The sequence below is a fragment of the Ornithorhynchus anatinus genome, chromosome 1 (genome assembly GCF_004115215.2).
Source record: "Ornithorhynchus anatinus isolate Pmale09 chromosome 1, mOrnAna1.pri.v4, whole genome shotgun sequence".
Lineage (NCBI taxonomy): Eukaryota > Metazoa > Chordata > Mammalia > Monotremata > Ornithorhynchidae > Ornithorhynchus > Ornithorhynchus anatinus.
This window is the reverse complement of record NC_041728.1, coordinates 81,162,695-81,183,249: the sequence shown is the minus strand read 5'-3', so window position 1 is coordinate 81,183,249 and position 20,555 is coordinate 81,162,695. Positions and strand designations below refer to the sequence as shown.

At 39.8% G+C, this 20,555-nt stretch overlaps 1 protein-coding gene across 4 annotated transcripts in view; it reads right to left on the bottom strand.

Annotated features, from left to right (window-relative positions):
- The window catches only part of ADGRB3 (adhesion G protein-coupled receptor B3), a 688,563-nt gene that overhangs the window by 355,326 nt on the left and 312,682 nt on the right, over positions 1 to 20,555 (bottom strand). For all 4 annotated transcript variants that reach the window (XM_029069998.2, XM_029069995.2, XM_039912307.1 and 1 more), the window contains exons 12-13: positions 8,117 to 8,185; positions 4,209 to 4,317 (exon numbers count right to left, since the gene is read on the bottom strand). In XM_029069998.2, the coding sequence (XP_028925831.1) occupies positions 4,209 to 4,317; positions 8,117 to 8,185 (178 nt within the window). The remainder of the gene's footprint in view (positions 1 to 4,208; positions 4,318 to 8,116; positions 8,186 to 20,555) is intronic.

Below are 20,555 nucleotides of genomic sequence, written 5' to 3'. Positions count from 1 at the left end.
GAATTACAGAAAAGTGAATCAATCGATCAACCATATTTTTGAGCACCTACTGACTGCGTGGTAAACACAATACTAAGCATTTGGGATAGTACAATATAACAGATTTAATTGGTAGACATGTTACCTGCCCACAAAGAGCTTAGAGTTTATAGATGAAGACAAACAATAAAATAAATTATGGGTGTGTACATAAGTGCTGTGGGACTGAGGGTGGGTGAACATCAATGCTTAAAGGGTATAGATCCAAGTGCAAAGGTGATACAGAAGTGAGAGGGAGCAGGGGAAATGAGGATTTAGCAGGAACGTCCTCTTGGAGAAGATGTGATTTTAATAAGGCTTTGAAAAGTGGGGAGAGAGTAATAATCTGTCATCTCTGAAAAGGTGGGGAGTTCCAGGCCAGAAGCAGAATGTTCGTGGCAAGATAGATGGGACTGAGATACAGTGAACAGATTGGCAATAGAGTGAAGTGAGTATCATGCATGGGTCCTGGGTTGAGGGAGGAAATTAATGAGTTGAGATCAAAGGGGGCAAGGTGATTGAGTACTTTGAATTTTTGATTGGTGCTAAGACCCCCGACTTGAGATATTCTGAAGACAGGAAGGAATATGAGATTGTAGAGAAAGAGAAGTGTTCCTTGAGTGAACAGTAAAAGTTCAATAAATATGATTGAATGGATGAATGAATATGATTGATTGAATGACAAAGATCAGGGCTGGAGATGTAGAATTGGGAATCATCTAGATAGAGATAATAGTTGAAGCCATGAGAGCAAATGAGTTCCCCAAGTGAATGGGTGTAAATGGTTAATAGAAAGGGATCCAGGACTGAGCCTTGAGGGACTATCACAGTTAGGGGGTGGTAAGCAGAGGAGGGATCCATGAATGCAACTGTGAGTGAGCACCAAAGAGAGGCAAGAAACCAGGAGAGAACATTGTCAGTGAAGTCAAGGTTAGGTGTCTCCAATAGAGGTACGTGTTAGTTGAGATGTTTTTAACAGAAGTTTTGAATGCAGCTGAGATATTGAAGAGAACTAGGAGGAGTAGGGGCCATTGGATTTGTTAAGAAGGAGAGCACTGGTGACCTTTAAGTTTTCATGTTAATACATGTTTACCTCTCAATTAATATATATTATATATACATATTATATATATATAAAAACCACAGACATAAACAAATAACTGAAAGAAAAGGGAGGCAGTGTCTCAGAGACAGGAGGTGGCACTACTGATGCTGTGGGGCTTTATTTTTATGCTATGTTACTGAAAAGATTGATGAATATCCAAGCTCTCTCCTTGCCATATAAGGAGAGATCCTGGCTTTTTGACTGGGTTTGTTCCATGTATGGTCTTTAGGTATAATTATCATCTTTGCTCGAGGAATGCCCCCCATTTGCTGAGCTGGTCTTTATTTTATTAGAAGGGGTCTCCTTATAATTGTCCACTGCTTTGTCACTTTAGTTCAGGTTAATGAGCAACAGGAGAGCTTGGCCAGAAAAAATTGAGGATAAGGTTGAACATAGTAATTCTGCACTTGGAGGCTCTTTATTGCCTGAGGAGATTGCTGAGTCATGGAATATTCCCTAGTGAGGCCATCGACTCTATGCTACAGCTGCCCACATTTACTGCTGCAGCCTGGATAAGGAATACAAGGAGGAAACAAGCCCTGGGGAAAGGGGATGACAAAGTAAGGCAAATAGAGCACCCAGGTTAGGTTTTCCAGATTAAACATCCTGGTCCACCTAGAGAAATCTCTGGAGTTGATGGCATTACTACATTAGCTCCAAAAGGTGTCACCCCTACAGTCCTGTCAGGGCTGGGCCATGGTGAGTTTTGAATTTTGCAGTGTCAGGAACACTGTCACTAATGTTACTTCTGCAGTCTCAAAAGAACAAACCTAGATAACATACTTGTGTCATCTCAGCATAAGGAAAATGAGCATAGTGATGATGTTAATAAACATAAAGACCTTCTACTCATTGCTGTTAGATTTCTTGAATGGTCATAATGATTGTGGTGTTGGTCAAGCTTTCAGTGTGTGCCAAGTACTGTTCTAAGGACTGGGATAGATACAAAATAATCAGTCTTAATCCCCATTTTACAGATGAGGTAACTGAGCCACAGAGAAGTTAAGTAACCTATCCAAGGTCACACTACAGACAATTGGCAGAGCAAGATTAGAATGCATGTCCTCTGACTCCGAGACTCATCCTCCTTCCACTAGGCCACACAGCTTGGTCATACCTGTTCTGCACATAGTAAGAACTCAGTGCATACAATGAATTCACTCAGTGAATATACTCAATGATTGATCATGCACTGCAAGTATAAATGTCTGGACTTCATGCCTACTGGTTCAGGGTTTGCTCCTGCTCGTAGGATAACTCCTCACGGAGCAGTCAGGTGAGGGGGTGATGAGGAGGTGGTCAGGCTTTCCTTTCTCTGGATTGCACTGCTTTGGGTCTGCTCCATTTAGCCCCATGATCTCCTATTTCCTCCTCTTCCACAACTTCTAATTCTCTGAGACCACAGATCCGTAACTGTGATTAACTTATTTGTATTTCTAACAGCACACTCACAATGTCCTTCCTTATGGCTCACAGACAGGTTTAGATGCAGAAATCAAATTTACTCTAACTGAAAAAAAAAAAAAAATTGAAAGTTATGCTTGTTTGTTGCTCAATGAGTGAACTCTGAAAAAGAAAGCTGGAAAAACTAAATTATCCCTGAAACAAGTTCCAAACCATTATAGTTGACATTTGAAAACACTATTGCTTTCTCCTGCATTTTAGAACAAAGTGTATAATTTTAATTTGTGTTCCAATGGTGAAGTAATCATTATGCATCCATACCCCTATATATATAGATAGATACAAACAAACAAACACAATGTTACTCTCTGAATCATTCTCTTTAAGCACTCTGATTGAGTCAGAGAATGTCCCAGGCTATGACTAACTGGAACAGGGGAGTCATAGTGAGCAGAAAAATGGTACATCCTCTATGGCCCACACAAATTCCTTTGTTGCCTGGCAAGGATCTGCTTCCTAGAGGGAAAATAGCCCTGAGGAGAGAAGGATAATCATGACTTTTTTTTGCCTCACGTCTACCCAAATTTATTCCAATTTACAGAGGGACTAATGAATTAATCCCAGTACAAAAAACCATCCAAAATTGGCATATCTTCCTCCAGTCTGTTCTACCTCAGTCACAATCACCACACACACACACACACACACACACACACACACACACACACACAGAGTCACATATCAACAAAGAGCTTCATATGTATAAAACCTAGACATCCTCAGTGTGGAACAGAGCAGCAGTAGCAATACAAGGTACATTGAATTACTGCTGGGGTCCCTTTGTTAGCTAGCCTAATTCTTGTGTGCTCTGATAAGCTCAACACTAGAATTCTGGGAGTCTGTCGTGATGGTCCTGGAGATAGCTATTGCACAAGACTTGTTTTATTTGGCTGCTCTACCTCTAATTCATTCTGCTCCATTCTGAGTACGTTTAGTCTGCAAATACTTCACTTTTAGTGATTGGTGGGGATGTGTGTCATAGTGAAAGAGCGAGATTGTAAACTTGGGCTGAGGTTGAGGGGCAGGGACTTGGATATTGGGGGGATTTATCACTCCCTCTGTCTTGTCCACTAACTGATTTTGTGTAAGTGGTGGTTCTACAAAATTCTATTTGTTCATCTAAAATTTAATCAGATCCCTTTGGGGGGAATAGAATATTAAGAAAATTTCAGGAAGAACCACGCTCTGATCCCAAGTTCCAAAAAAAAAGTTTGTGTAATAAATGTTCATGTATAAATAGCAGCATAAATGGATGAAAAGCTACAAAGGAAAGAAGTAGTGGCAGCAGCAGTACTATAATCATTAAAGAAAGCCTCCAAAGAATTCAATATGCACATATTCTGCACCTGTAGGAAACACCTGCCACAAAGTAAATTAAGCTTTGTGAAGCTTTTTTGAGAAATAATTATGCAGGATAATATCAAACTCACAACCATCACTACTTTCAAAATAAGATTAGACATGAATAGCCAAATATATCGTAGAGAAAGGGTATAGATTCATGCATTATGACATTGATATAAAAGTCACCCAAATTTTACAAATGAGAATATATAAAATACATACTTGCAATTTTGAGTTTCAGTAACAATATGTGATGAAGTAAATTCCTATTTCTTACCTACATTTCCAGTCATTAGGTATGAATTCTGAAAGTCCATCATTCCCATTCCAACAATATGTATAAAATCTTCAATCACCTGCATTAATTCTACTGAACCTGGGTAGATCTACAAAGATAAACAAATGTCAGAATAAAACAGTAATTTACCAGTTTTCATATTAGGAATGCAAATTTTTGAAAGATATGCTCTTTGTCTTTAAAAGAACAAATAGGATATCCAATCAATCAGTCAATTAATGGTATTTATCAAGTACGAAGTGCATGTATGCAGAATACATACTAAGTGCTTGGGAGACACGATACAATAGGAGACCCAATCCTGTCCACAAGGAACCTCTAGTGCAGAGGTGAAGGAGACATTAAAATTAATGACATATAGAAGAAATGGCAGGGCATACAGCTATGTATGTCAGTGTCCCGAGGTTGCGGTGGGGTCTTCTACATGATAAATCAATCCATTACATAGTAAACCAGGATTAGCTGTCTCCCAGAAGAGGACGGCAAAACAGATAGTTTGATCTATCCGCTGCCCCTCTTTCTTACAGCTCTGAGGCTCTACTTACTTCAGGCACACACTTGCCACTTTCCTGACCCTGGGTCACTGCCCATAAAGTGATTGTATCTTGGGGCACAGATGTAGGTCCAGGTACATGGAGGAGTCAGGGTGACATGAACCATGACAAAAGCACAACAGTTAATCACATTTACTGAGTGCTTACTGTGTGAAGAGTATTGTACTAAGCACTTGGGAGAGTATACATAGCAATATAACAGACACATTCCCTGCCTACAACAAGCTTAGAGTCTAGACAGGAACCCAGAATTTACAATAGGAGTAACTGTCTCTGAGCTCCCACTTTAGGAGAAGTTTCTAAAACAGGAATTAAGGAATACTTGCTGATATCAATGTGTGAATAGGGAGCATATCTCTTTTTTACACTTCTTACAGTACCTAAATCTATAAATATTAGGTGCTCTGGATTGTGGACTAACTTTTCAAAACCAGAATTTTGAACTTCTAAGTAGGTAAAGTAGAGAAGCAGGCATGAGTCTGGGAATCAGAGAACTGGGTTCTAATCACAGCTCAGCCACTTGTCTGCTGTGTGAACTTGGTCAAGTCATTTCATTTCTCTGTGCCTCAGTTACCCTATCCGTAATATGGGGATTTAGACTGTGTGCCCCATATGAGACAAGGTCAGTGTCAAACCTGATCAGTACAAGAAAATAAATCAGTACAAAATGTTTCTCCAAAACAATAACCGACTCCTCAGGGGAATACTGAAATTTGCAGAGAGTTTACAAACAAAAATAGTCTGTAAAGATGACCTGACATGAACTGAAACAATTGTCCGACTACTGGCTATTAAAAAAAACAAACAAACCAGCAGAGCTTGTTTTAAACAGTTACTGTTTTCCTTGTTTGATTCTTAACCTAGTGCTTTTAGGAAAATACTGTCCTGTTTTGGGGTATTATGTTTAAGAAGTCTTAGCTGCTCTAGATTTTCAGTAGCATTGTAGTGATACCTGAATTCATACAAAGCTAAGCCCTGTGAAGGTGGGTTTTTCAAAGTCAATGGTCACAATGCTCAGTGCTTATAGAAAAGAGTTCCTATGGGACAGGAATAAGAGCTGGCATGGACTGGATAAATTGTGTGAACTTGGACAATCAACCTCCAGTTTCTTTTCACTATCCTTGAAGTTTTCACAGTATTTACATCAAGCAAATACCCTTTGTAAATCCATAGACTGTTTCCTTCTTATATAACAAATTAATTTTTCACAGTTGGATTATGTAACCTAAGAGAATATTTTTCCTTTTTCATTTTTAGTTTGTTACATCTTTAATATCTTTGAAGTGAAATTTAAGAGAAATTTGAGAAAAATGGTGGTGAACTGAATTTCAAAGCATTCACTGACTTCTTCACCTTCAACATCAAAGTCCTATCTGTTAAGACATGCAACTTTATCTTGATGTCAGGTTTCTAAATCACAGCTGGCCACATTTCAAAAAAAACTGTGAATCCATAATTTAGTAGTTTTTCAGACTTAAGAAAATTATCAAGATTTCCTGTACCACAAGCACGAGACTTTTTTCCACTTTATGAAAATTTTTTCAAAAACACTGGAAAATGAAACTTTAATGGTTTGCTTCTCTAATGATTTGTTTTGTGTTTTTTTTACCATTACCACTATTAAGTGCCATGACTCTTGAAAGTAATATTGAATGTAGCAGAACCCAAGGGTGTCCTCATTTGGGTCAAGGAAGTTAGTTCTATTAGGGAAGTCAAGTGTTAGCTTTCAAGAAGCAGTAACATTTTCATGATTCAGTATCATGGAAGTGAGAGGATTAAACATAGCAATGATAATAATAATAATAATATCTGTGCTATTTTTAAATACTTAGTAAGTACTAGGGTAGATATATAGCAATCCAGTCCCACATGGGGTTTACAGTCTGAGTAGGATGGAAAACAGGTATTTAATCCCCATTTTGCATATGAGGGAACTGACACAAAGAAAAGTCAAATGACTTGCCCAAGGCCACACAGCAGACAAGTGGCAGAGACAGGAATAGTACTCAGGCTCTCTGACTCCCAAGCCCATGCACTTTCCACAAGGCCATGCTGCTTCTTGTGTCCCAGATGCTCCAACTCAGGCCAGGGCATTATTTGTTAACCAAATAAAAAACATTACCAATTTAGGTATCTCATATGAAATAGCAGAGAAAATAGACTTTACTTTCAGTTATATGTTTAAATTTCTTTATCCCACTCAAAACACTTTGATGTTTTGATAGAAATGGCCCAAAACTATTTTCAATTTGAACTGGTTAATGCTTAATGAATGCTGTTTAGTTGAAAAAATACTCATATGCAATAAACATTTATGATTAAGTCATATACTTGAGTAAAATTTCCTTTTAGTGCAATATTTTTCCTGGGTTTTCTATTAGATTTTATATTCCCTAAGAAGTTGAACTATATTTAAGTGTACACAAATCAAGATTGATTTTTGATTCATTAAATGAGTTCTAAACATTACCTAATTCACATACGCGCACACACACACACACACACACACACACACACTTTTTGATGAAGAGGACAACACTACCAGTGAGCTTTTCTGACTCAAGAGAGAGGCATTTATGCTCAATGGACTCTCTATTACACACTGTATAAACCTAAATATTGTCCTTTGCCATTTAGAGGTAATTTCCAGAGTGTTTTTTTTCATAGAAAATGTAGGACATTTGGAGGTTATGGAGAATGATAATATACAAACTTCATAAAATCATGATCAATATATTTTACTAAGTGTGCTTTTAATAGAAAGTCATTAGGCCTAAAACTATTAATCTGTGATATGGAAAACTAGAGGAATGGATAGAAAACTGAGAGAAATAGGTCCTTTCAGATAATTAATTTTCCTCAGGATGTTTTAAGCTTTAGCACACATTTTTATTGTTTTCTACTCATCACTGATGAACAAAAGGGAACCCATATAAATAATCATCAAAAATCATATAGATTAGCTCAGATGGGATGTGGCATTTAAGTTACAGGGAAGGAAAATTGAAAGGCCACGTTTACCCTCTGAAGCCAAGTGGAAAAAGGAATCGGAATGTAAATGAGCCAAGCTCATGACCGCAAAAGAGATGTACATCCATACAGATCATCCTATTTACACAAAGACATGCTTACTGGAAAAACAGTATGCTTGAGGCAGTGACCAGAGCCAGCTTCTCAAGAATATAAAGAAAGGGGAGAGGAACACAGTTTCAGCACCTCCAAAGTGCTTTTGTTGGGAGTAGGAATAAAGACAAGGCAAATGTATAGAAGACATCAGGGAGACAGATGAAGAATGCAGGTTCCTTCACATAATTTGTTCAGCACATTTCTTACCTGCTGGGCGTCTTCCCATTTTTCCTTGTTGTCTTCATCTAGAAGGTTGCTAACTATTTGAAAGAAGTTCTGTAAATTAAATTAGATAAAAGAAGAGTAAACTATTATATGAAATTTAGAGTATTCATTTAAGTGTATATTCTATTAAGGGTGTGATATCTGATTTTAAGATTATACTGGCTCCTATGTGCTATTCTCTCTGTACATGCTAATGGATAATTTTCCTTTAAGCAATGATACATTCTTAACTGACAGTTTTTCATCTGTATTTCACTATGGTCTCCACAACCATTTCTTGCATTCTTATGCTTTCTTCATCTTGAGTTTAGGATACTTTTTTTTTTTTGGTAATTGAAAGAGCCAGCATTTGTTTCTTTTAAACAACTCCTTGTTTATTTTTATCCTCTTCCTGAACTTATCAAAGCTATGTTGAATTCCAATTCTGTTCTGTAAGTGGATAACTACCAAAACTTTTCATTTTCTAAACTCAGTTTGGGGTAGTGACTGAAGTCCCTGGATCTAGTCACAGAATGTTATTTGCTCTTTCATGTCTACAGATCATTTTTTAAGGGAACGTATTATTAGCAGTAACTGTACTTCCAAACTATTGTTATCAAAAAATATAAGAGAAAGTTTTTAATCCTTCTATTAGCTTGCAAAGCAGCATGGCCTAACGGAAAGAGGATGGGCCTGCAAGTCCGAGGACCTGGGGTCTAATACCAGCTCCACTACCTGAACGCTCTATGACCTTGGGCAAGGGATACTGGATGGATGGGCTGAAGACTTGAAACATCACCATCTTCTCACCAAGTCATTGCCCGGCCCCACCCCCTTCCCTCATTTCCCCCCCATTTCTCCTCTCCTCCCACTCATTTAAGTGTAGGGAAAATTTTTAATCATTTACAGGAGGCATCTCTATGACCTTAAAAAAAAGCTAGACCAAAATCCTACAGCCTTCTTGATATGTGTGGTGTGGAGGAAGGGCAGGATTGACCCTCTGCTAGGGACAAAATGGAGGCAGGGAATTGTGGAGGAGGTGAAGAAGGGAAAGGGAAAGAGAAGAGGTGGAGAGTCAGAGGGAGAGAAAGAGTACTCAACAAATTACCTGACATAGTCCCGTACACAGCTGGGAAATTTAATAATCAGCAATATGTATTGAGCACTTACTTTATTGAGCATTGGATTAAGCACTTGGGGGAATATAGTACAATAGAAATGGTAGGCATGATCCCTGCCTTCAAGAAACTCACCATCTAGTGACTAGGTCTAGTGTTTTGTTTTGTTGTCTGTCTCCCCCATTTAGACTGTGAACCCGTTATTGGGCAGGGATTGTCTCTATCTGTTACCGAGTTGTACATTCCAAGCACTTAGTACAGTGCTCAGCACATAGTAAGCGCTCAATAAATACTACTGAATGAATGAATGAAGTCACTCTATGCCTCAGTTTCCTCATCAGCAAAATGGGGATTAAGACGTAAACTTCATGTGGGACGGGGATTGTGTCCAAAATTGTTTTCTTGTATCTATTCCAACACTTAGTAGTATGTCTTGGACAAAGTTAACATTTAAAAAATACTAGTACTATCAATATAATTATCATCAAGCTTCTCACTGCACCCATAAATACACTCATAAGATTATGGAGTTTATAAATACTGACATAACACTGGTTTTAAGGATGTTGTATGCCAACAGTCAGTGCTGCACTGAAAATAAAGAAAAAAGTCTTCAAATGTGAAAAGGCACATATAATTTAGTTACCACCACACATCACCAGTGAGATCACTATACACCTAAGTACATCAACTAGGCTGGTATTCTTATGCAGTAGATACAAAATAAGAAACCATTCCCATACTGAGGCACCTGAAGTGTCTAGTAGACATGACCAGAGGACCATAATTACAAATAACTTTTTTATGGTATTTGTAAATATTTACCCTATGTCAGTCAATCTTACTAAGCTAATTAGGTTGGACACAGTCCATGTCCCACTTTAGGTTAAGAGTTTTACTCTCCATTTTACAAATGAAGTAACTGAGTTTCAGAGAAGTGAAATGACTTAACCAAGGTCACATAGTAGACAAGTGATGAAGCTAGGATTAAACAATAATAATAATGATTATGGTATTTATTAAGCACTTACTATGTACCAAGAACTGTTCTTGGCACTGGAGTCTTGTCTTCTGCTGTCGAGTTGTCTCTGACTCATAGTGTCCATAGACCCACGAACATATCTCTCTCAGAAAATCCCACCTCCACTTGCAATGGTTCTGGTAGTATATCCATAGAGTTTTCTTCGTAAAAATATGGAAGTGGTTTACCATTGCCTTCTTTGGTCCAGTAAACCTGAGTCTCCGCCTTCGACTCTCTCCCATGCCGCTACTGCCCAGCACTGGTGAGTTCTGACTTATAGCAATTGTCTTCCACTCACTTGCCACTGTCCAAGCTAGGAATGGAATGGGTACGCTTCTGCTTGACTCTCCTTTCCATAATCAAAACTGGTAGAGTACTGGAAACTGTCCAAGTGCAAACCTGAGCAGAGGGACCACTGAGGTAGATACAAGGTAATCAGGTTGGACACAGTTCCTGTCCCACATGGGGCTCACAGTATTAATTCTCATTTTGCAGATAAGGTAACTGAGGTACAGCATTTGTATCTCTGGTTCCTGAACTCTGTTTTGCAAATATTGTTGTCATGTGTCTTCAAGAGAAGAAGTGAGTGAAAGAGAGGGGGAAGAAAAAGAGGCTTGTGCATTTTTGTCCCTAATCTTTAAGAAGATAATCATGTATGTTAAGCGCTTACTGTGTGCAGAGCACAGTACTAAGTGCTTAGGAAAGTACAATTTGGAAGACGTATTCTCTGCCCACAATCTTGAAAACACATGGGTTCTAGCCTATGGCTTCTCAGTGTGGGTAAATAACATTTTTAGATCGGAAACTTATATGATCCCAACTTTTTCTATATAAAATGGGTTCTTCTTGGAATTAATTGCTTTATACTGAGCTGCATTATCTCTACTGCAATGGATCAACTGCATGAGACCCCATACCTCTAGCCATTGCTCAAATTTGTAGCCTGTAGTCAGCCAAGTGACAGGCAAGTGAAGCTATTCACAGAAGTTCCTTTACTTCCATCTCCCTGGACTTGAGCCAAAGAGTCACTTGGAGCCAAGTGAAAAGTGGATCCTTGAATGAAATTCAATTGCACATGCAAGATGAAAGTGAAGGAACTTCCGTTCTTCCCACGGCTTACTAGTTCAACCTCTAGATAATGACAATGTTTTCCTTCCATTAGTATGAAATAAAATGCACTCAGATGTTCACTCTAGTTTATCTAATACTGTAATGATATTTACCAGTAACTTGGGAATTACAAAATTACTACCTTCATCTAAGGAAGACTTAGATAGCTTTACATTTTATTACTGAATCCAAAATAGAGGAAGCCTAATCCCTATCCTAGAGAAGCAGTGTGGTTCAGTGGAAAGAGCCCGGGCTTGGGAGTCAGAGGTCATGGGTTCGAATCCCGGCTCTGCCACTTGTCAGCTCTGTGGCTGTGGGCAAGTCACTTAACTTCTCTGTGCCTCAGTTACCTCATCTGTAAAATGGGAATTAAGACTGTGAGCCTCACGTAGGACCACCTGATTACCCTGTATCTATTCCAGTGTTTAGAACAGTGCTCTGCACATAGTAAGTGCTTAACAAATACCAACATTATTATTATTATTATCCTAGTCCATTCATTTCTTCACCTCTAGATAAAATATTACATAATTCTATAACAAACATCAAAATGAGATCCAAAACACTAAGTCATTAACTCACTAAATGCATGTACTGACTACTGACTCTGAATGAATTTAAACAATTTTCTCCCTTGCTGTCAAAAGAATATGAAACTAGGTATTGATATAAGATGCTGTAAACTAATAAGGCTTGGCAAAAAAGCCCGTATTTTCCCATAGGTAAATTTAAGTGTATTTAACATAACAGAAGAGAAGAATTGAAGAGTTTGTGTTAAGTGTTCTTATCTAAATTTTAAGTCTTACCATCACAATCAGTTCATTAACATATTTTCCAATTACTTCTAGTGGACTCTGCCAATTGCTATAACTCCTCAATTCCTATTTGCAATTGGTGAAATTTCCTATTTCCACCAATGTTAGAATTACAATTCATGCAGTTAAGATATTGCACAAGTATAGAAAACTTCTGTCTTTTAAGTCCAATAAGTCAGGGCAAAACCTGTGGTGACTGTTGCCAAAGGCAAAAAAGCACCAATAGAAGCATGGGGCTTTTTTGGTCTTTTGCCCATCAAACCTCACATTAAGTGTCTAAAAGCATATCTTAAAGCATTCAATCAATTTTCCCCTTCTTACCTTGCTGATTTTTTTAGTACAACCCATTCAGCACACTTCATTCCTCTACTGCTAACTTACACATTGTACTTCCATATCATCTATCTCATCACTGACCCTTTAACCACTGTCTTCTTTTAGTCTGGAAGTTAATCAATCAATCAATCAAGATATTGAATGTTTACTATACGCAGGGAACTGTACTAAGTGCATGGAAGAGTGCAATATGACAGAGGTGGTAGTCATGCTTCCTGCCCAAAAGGGGCATGCAGTCTAGAATGGAAGACAAACATTAATATAAATAAATGAATTATGAGTATGTACATAAGTACTGTGAGGCTGGGGGTGGAGTGAATAAAGGGTACAAATCCAAGTGCAAGGGCAATGAAGAAGGGAAAGGGAGTAGAGGAAATGATGGAACGGGAAGGGATCTTGGGGGAGATGTGAATTTAATAAGGCTTTGAATGTGGGGGAAATGATGGTCTATAAGATAGGAATGGGAAAGCAGTTCAGGCCAGAGGCAGGATGAGGATGAGTGATTGGTGGTGAGTTAGACATGATCAGGGTACAGTGAGTAGGTTGGTGTTGGAGGAGTAAAGTGAGCATGCTGGGTTATAGTTGGAAATCAGTGATGTAAGATAGGAGAGGGCCAGATGATTGAGTGCTCTAATCAAAGGTAAGAGGTTTTTTTCTGTCTGATGGAGAGGTGGATGGGAAATCATTGGGGATTCTTGAGGATTGGGGAGATGTGGACTGAAAAGGTTTTTGGGAAATGATCTGGGCAGCAGAATGAAGTATGGAGTGGAGTGGGGAAAGAAAGGAGGCAGGGAGGTCAGCAAAGACGCAGGTGCAGTAGTTAAGGCAGGAAAATATATGTGCTTGGCTCATCATAGTAGCATGGTTGGATGGAAAGGAAAGGGTGGATTTTAATTATGTTAAGCAGCATGTCTTGGTGGAAAGACCACAGCCTCGAGAGTCAGAGGTCATGGGTTCGAATTCCAGCTCTGCCACTTGGCTGCTATGTGACTGTGGGCAAGTTACTTCACTTCTCGGTGCCTCGGCTACCTCATCTGGAAAATGGGGATTAACTGTGAGCCTCACATGGGACAACCTGGTGACCCTGTATCTACCCCAGCGCTTAGAACAGTGCTCTGCACATAGTAAGCACTTAACAAATAGCAACATTATTAAGAACCGATGGAATTTTATGACAAATTGAATATGTGCGTTGAATGAGAGACAGAGATGGGAGGGAAGATAATGACAAGGTTATCAATTGGTGAGACAGGGAGGATAGTGGTGTTGTCTACAGTGATGAGAAAGTCACAGGGAGGACAGGACTTGTTGAGAAGATGAGGAGTTCTGTTTTGGCTATGTTAACTTTCACACGTCAGTGGACTATTCAAGTAGAGATGTACTAAAGGCAGGCAGTCTCTCAAGCCCGCAAACTTGGTGTCATCCTTGACTGAGCTCTCTCATTCACCCCACACATCCAATCTGTCAACAAGGCTTGTCGGTCTCACCTTTATAATATCGTCAAGATCCGCCCTTTCCTCTCCACCCAAACGGCGATCTTAATACTGGTACAGGCTCTCATAATATCCCAGCTAGATTATTGTAATAATAATAATAATAATGTTGGTATTTGTTAAGCACTTACTATGTGCAGAGCACTGTTCTAAGCTCTGGGGTAGACACAGGGGAATCAGGTTGTCCCACGTGGGGCTCACAGTCTTAATCCCCATTTTACAGATGAGGGAACTGAGGCACCAAGAAGTTAAGTGACTTGCCCACAGTCACACAGCTGACAAGTGGCAGAGCTGGGATTCGAACTCATGACACCTGACTCCAAAGCCTGTGCTCTTTGCCTCCTCTCTGATCTCCCTTCCTCCTCTCTCTCCCCGCTCCAGTCTATTCTTCATTCTGCTGCCCTGACCATCTTCCTGCAGAAACACTCTGGCCATGTCACTTCCTTCCTTAAAAACCTCCAGTGGTTGCCTATTAACCTCCACACGAAAAAAAACTTCTCACTCTAGGCTTCAAGGTTTTCCATCACCTTGCCCCTTCCTACCTCTCCTCCCTTCTCTCTTTCTACTGCCCACCCCATACGGTCCGCTCCTCGGCCGCCCACCTCCTCACTGTCCCCTGTTCTCGCCTATCCCAACTGGCCCGGCTCCCCCTCCCCAGAGGTCATGGGTTCTCATGCCAGCTCCGTAACTTGTCTCCTGGCTGATCTTGGGTAAGTCACGACACTTCTCTGCCTCCCACTGTCCTGGAATGCCCTCCCTCCTCACCTCCACCAAACTAACTCTCTTCCCCTCTTCAAAGCCCTACTGAGAGCTCACCTCCTCCAAGAGGCCTTCCCAGATGGAGCTTCCCCTTTTCTCTCTGCTCCCTCTGCTGCCTCTCTGCCCCCCCTTCACCTCCCCTCAGCTAAGCCCCCTTTCCCCCCTTTCCCTCTGCTCCTCCCCCTCTCCCTTCTCCTTCCCCCAGCACTGTGCTCATTTGCTCATTTGTATACATTTTTATTACCCTATTTATTTTGTTAATGAGATGTACATCTCCTCGACTCTATTTATTGCTATTGTTTTTGTCTATCTGTCTCCCCCATTAGACTGTAAGCCCGTCAATGGGCAGGGATTGTCTCTATCTGTTGCCAAACTGTACATTCCAAGCACTTAGTACAGTGCTCTGAACATAGTAAGCTTTCAATAAATACTATTGAATGAATGAATGAATGAATGAAATAAGAGACTGCAGAAAAGGAAAGAGATCAGAGCTGAAGATGTAACTTTGGGAATCATCTGCATAGAGATAGTAATGAGTTATCCAAAGGAGTGGGTGTAGATAGAGAATAGAAGGTGACACAGAACTCCTGGGTTAGGTAATGGGAAAATCAAAGGGACAGGAATAGAGTGGGACTGCAGAGGAGTAGGAAACTTCTTCTACCTTCATTTGTGGCCACTGCTGTCCCCACCTTCAAAGTCTTATTAAAATCAAATCTCTTTCAAGAGGTTTTCCTTGATTAAATCTTCTTTTCCCTCCCCCTGCTCCCTTTTGAACCACCTATGTTCTTGGGTCTTTATCCTTGAAAACTTGATATTCACCTTATCCTCAGGTCCACAGAACCATAATTCATTTTCATGGCTATGAAATCCGAAATCCGGAGATTAGGTTACACATAGATTTAGACCACAGCTTGGTTCTACACTTAGAGTGATAGGAAAAGGATCAAGAAAAAAATCTTTCTATCCATGAATCAATCATATCGAGCACTTACTGCATGTGGGGGGCATTGTACTATGTTTTTGAGGGAGTAAAACACAACAATCTAACAAACACATAACCGGCCCTCAGTGAACTAAGAGTCTAGAAGGCTGTAGTTTAGACGGATATGGCTAGTCATTTCATTAAAGTGTTAAATCATAGGCATTTCACAAACTTCTCAAGGATTCATCAGATTTCAAATGTTTCATGAGCCCAGATCTACTGCTGATGTCAAATTCTTTGGTAATGTCCCTGAAATTGACAGGGCTGCAAATGCCAGGGATTTCTGACCATTGAAATGGGAGAAGATTTATAAATTTGGAACGGTTTGATTTTGGAGCTAATCTGCAACAATACTCATTTGGTGTTCTTTGGGACTGACTAGGGCAGTTGACACTACATATTTTATGGGGCTCCAAATATGGAAGACACGATTGCTAAACAAGAGTACAGTACTTTTCCTGTTCTTAATACAAAGGAAGCAAATGTCCGTGCTTAGTATTAGGTCAACCAGAGAAGTAACTAAAATAACTGCTATTCTTGCTTGAGGCATTTATTAGACAGAACTATTTGAAGATTTCCCATCCCAATGATCAAAACTCAGGATGCAGTTCAGAAGTATATTGCAAAGGCAAAAAAATCTGAGAAAGAACAGAGTAAATCAATAAAATAATTGAGCAACGGCCAAAAGGGTCAAAATTCAAGGTGATTAAATGTTGGCCCATTCTGAGACTCTCATTTCAGGAACTAATAGGTTTGGAGCGATAGATGCCAAGGAATGATGAAAATCTGGATATGGTTTACATTAGTAACAAACACAAAAAAGTGGTCTTAACACAACTAAATCCCTTTCACATACCCACACAACAACAGTCAGAGAACAAACTGAGAATAAAGAGTTCCATGACAGATTGGCACATTTTGCTCAACAAAGTGTTATTCAGGGAACTCTTTCAAGACGATATGACAAAAGAACTTCTTTTAATGGCTTATAATAATAATAATAATGATGTTGGTATTTGTTAAGCGCTTACTATGTGCCGAGCACTGTTCTAAGCACTGGGGTAGACACAGGGGAATCAGGTTGTCCCACGTGGGGCTCACAGTCTTCATTCCCATTTTACGGATGAGGTAACTGAGGCACGGGGAAGTTAAGTGACTTGCCCACAGTCACACAGCTGACAAGTGGCAGAGCCGGGATTTGAACCAATGACCTCTGACTCCAAAGCCCGTGCTCTTTCCACTCCTTCTCATAGTTTGAATAACATGGTCATCCAATTATCAGAGCAGGGGATGATGCCCTGAAAGAGAAAGGTGGGACTTTACTTGAAGCTCAAGAAGAAGGAATTAATATGAAGCCGGAAAAGTGTGCGTTTTCCTGAAAAACCAAAGTGTGCGTGGGTGAAACTGGAGTTGATCCCTGCAGCAGGGTAGAACCCAGTCTGTTAGTATGGAGTCATTCAGTTTGTGTCACTTTTCTGCTTTGACAGGAGGAAAAAGGACTTAAGCATACACATGTGTCTCCCTTCACCCACACAACCTGGTGGCAGGGGTAGTAACATCAGCAGCATCAGGGCTACAAGAAGGGGCACAGGTGGGTCAGTGAGGACCAAGATGACTTCAGATTATATCACATGACTGCCCAGGGGAGGAGATACCATAGGTGGGGCCACATTAGGGCATCAGACACTCAGCTGGCATTGGATTGTTTATTAATAATAATAATGATGTTGGTATTGTTCTTGTCTGTCTGTCTCCCCCGATTAGACTGTAAGCCCGTCATAGGGCAGGGACTGTCTCTATCTGTTACTGATTTGTACATTCCAAGCACTTAGTACAGTGCTCTGCACATAGTAAGCGCTCAGTAAATACTATTGAATGAATTTGTTAAGCGCTTACTATGTGCAGAGCACTGTTCTAAGTGCTGGTAGATACAGGGTAATCAGGTTGTCCCACGTGAGGCTCACAGTTTTCATCCCCATTTTACAGATGAGGTAACTGAGGCACAGAGAAGTTAAGTGACTTGCCCACAGTCATACAGCTGACAAGTGGCAGAGCCGGGAGTCGAACCCATAACCTCTGACTCCCAAGCCCGGGCTCTTTCCACTGAGCCACGCTGACTGGGAAGGGGAGACAGTGCCATTCTGGATTGCAGTCGGATTGGTAGAATTGACAGGATGCCTACAGAACTTAATAAACCAACCAAATACTCTTATGCAGAACATATTTCCACTGCATACTAAAATAGAGTTCATTTCAGCATTTATCAAAAACAAAAAAACACTTCATATAAAATATTCCCAGACATCTTCTCAACTATAAATGAGACTTCTAATTATTTTTCATTTAAACTCTAAGTGTAACCTTAAATGTAGGGCAGTAGTAAAGCTAACTGTCAAATGCCTTCATAAGTGGCAATGAGTACTACCTCACAACCTAACAGAGATTGATAAGGGCACTGAACACTGTAATCTCTGGCAATGAGAGGATTTCTTTTAGTATGTCTTCCAGGAGACAATAAAGAGGTGGCATTTTTCTGGTTAATTGGATCAATGCTGACAGCCAAACTGTATAATTCTGGTTCCAGGAAAAACAAAATAATCCACTTTGGAGTCAGAATGGTCCAGCTTGGCCGAAAAATAACTCAGATAATTGCTAAATCTCCAATTCCCAGTATCATGATCTGCTTGAGGCAAGGCATATTTTTTGAAAGGCTGTTTCTAGTGGAAAATTCATATTGTGGGGATAGTATGAAGATCCACTGCAGCATGAGAAAATTTTGGAATGGCTAAGCAGTGGGTGAACTGGGTGGGATAGGTAGTTTTATTAAGTTTGGAAATGTAAAATTCAAAGCTTGCAGGTTTTCTGGGTGAATAAACCCTAACTTGAAGTACCATATCTTCTGTAATTATGCTTCCAGAGCCCATCCAACTGTCTAGATGCCATGAAAATGTGTCCTGTTTGCTCTTTGGAAATAGCACAACTCAGATTAATGTCAATTCTGCTCTCCTATCCTGTATTCAACCTAGAAAGTCTCCTACCCAATCTGGAATGATGAGAAAGGACAGACAAATTAGAGGCTTTTGAAACTGCATTTTATTCACTTTTCCTGTCACACCTCAGTCAATTCATGCCTACTCCCTTCCCTAAAAGTCAATCAGTCAATTTTATTTATTGAGCACTTACTGTGTGAACACTGTACTAAGCACTTGGGAAAGTTCATAACAGAGCTGATCGACAGGAAAGGAAGAGGTATCATTTACTCCCACAAAAGGCATAGCACTAATTGTATAAACAACAGAAGTTGTACTCATTCAATTGTATTTATTGAGCACTCAGTGTGTAGAGAATTGTACTAAGTGCTTGGAAAGTAGAAGTGCTTAGTACAAGTAGTAGTTAGTAGTACTTAGTACAGGTAGCACTTAGTACAAGTAAAAGTACTCTTTTACTTAAAGTACAAGTACAGTACTCTCAGGGAAGCTTTAATAATAATGATGGTATTTGTTAAGGTCTTAACTATGTACCAGGCACTTTACTAGCGCTAGGGTTGATACAAGCAAATCGGGTTGGACAGAGCCCCCATCCCATCCGTCCCATGTGTGGCTCATAGTTCCAATCCCCATTTTACAGATGAGGTAACTGAGGCCCAGAGAAGTGAAGTGACTTGCCCAAAGTCACAGCAGACAAGTGGCCAAACCGGCATTAGAACCCATGACCTTCTGACTCCCAGTCCCGTGCTCTATCCAATACACCATGCTGCTTCTCAAGCTATAAATTGAGGATGTGGTGAAACAGATATTGGTTTTGTATTACGTGGACTTAGAGTGCTGGACACACATTATCAGTTTACTTTACTAATCTTTTAAAGCAGCACTGGAAAGGCAGAAACAAAGATTCCTATGTATCTTACTCCTTAAGTTTTAGCTCCTTTTCACATTTTTTCTAAAATTACCTTTTTTCATGGCAATTTCACTGGTTTGGGATTCCTGTCATTCTCTTTGTCGTGGGATTTTGTGTCCTCACTGATAATCAGACCACCCAATGTGTTTTTTATGAAACAATGAATGACATTCATTTGCATAATGATACTTTGTATGTATACTCTGTATGTATTTCCCTTGCAGTATCTCCCTTGCAGTTTATGATTCCTACTGATGATGCAACCACTTCAAGTGCCCCTTAAATATATACCAGCCTAACTGGAAAGCTTTTAACTCAGGCACAAACAAGCCATAAAGCTGGTAAAATCTGCCTAGGTCTATAGGGGTTTCTAATGGCCCTAGTTAGCAGAATTGTAACAACTGGTGAAACAGAATCTGACATTTTGTCATTTAATTCTACATTTCCTTTTATCAGGTTGTCAGCAAGGCCAAGGTTTAAATGTATCCTCACTAGATAGTTCAGTTATGCAGCTTTGATTCTTCCACAGAGTAACAATAGAAGATCGTTTCAAGCTATTAAGAAGAAGAGCAACCCATCTGTTTGAGTGACTGTCACTTGTGCTGCAGGAATACGGAGAAGAAAGTTCACACTGAGTGAGGGAAAGTAGACGTTAATTTGAGCCACTTCTTGTGAACCACTAATTCTCAGATTCCAGAATAATCTTACAGCAGCATCCGTAAAAGCAAATGCCCTTTCCTCTGTGTAGTATCTTCTGTCCTAGGTCTCCTGTTTATCCCACTAATGGTAATGTCTCTGGGCTTGCTTGTCAAGACAAAATAATGCTAAAATTCAATTCCATTCTTAAATATAGATCTGCACATGGTCATCCCACTCCTCAAAAACCTCCAAGGCTTGTCCATCCATCTCTG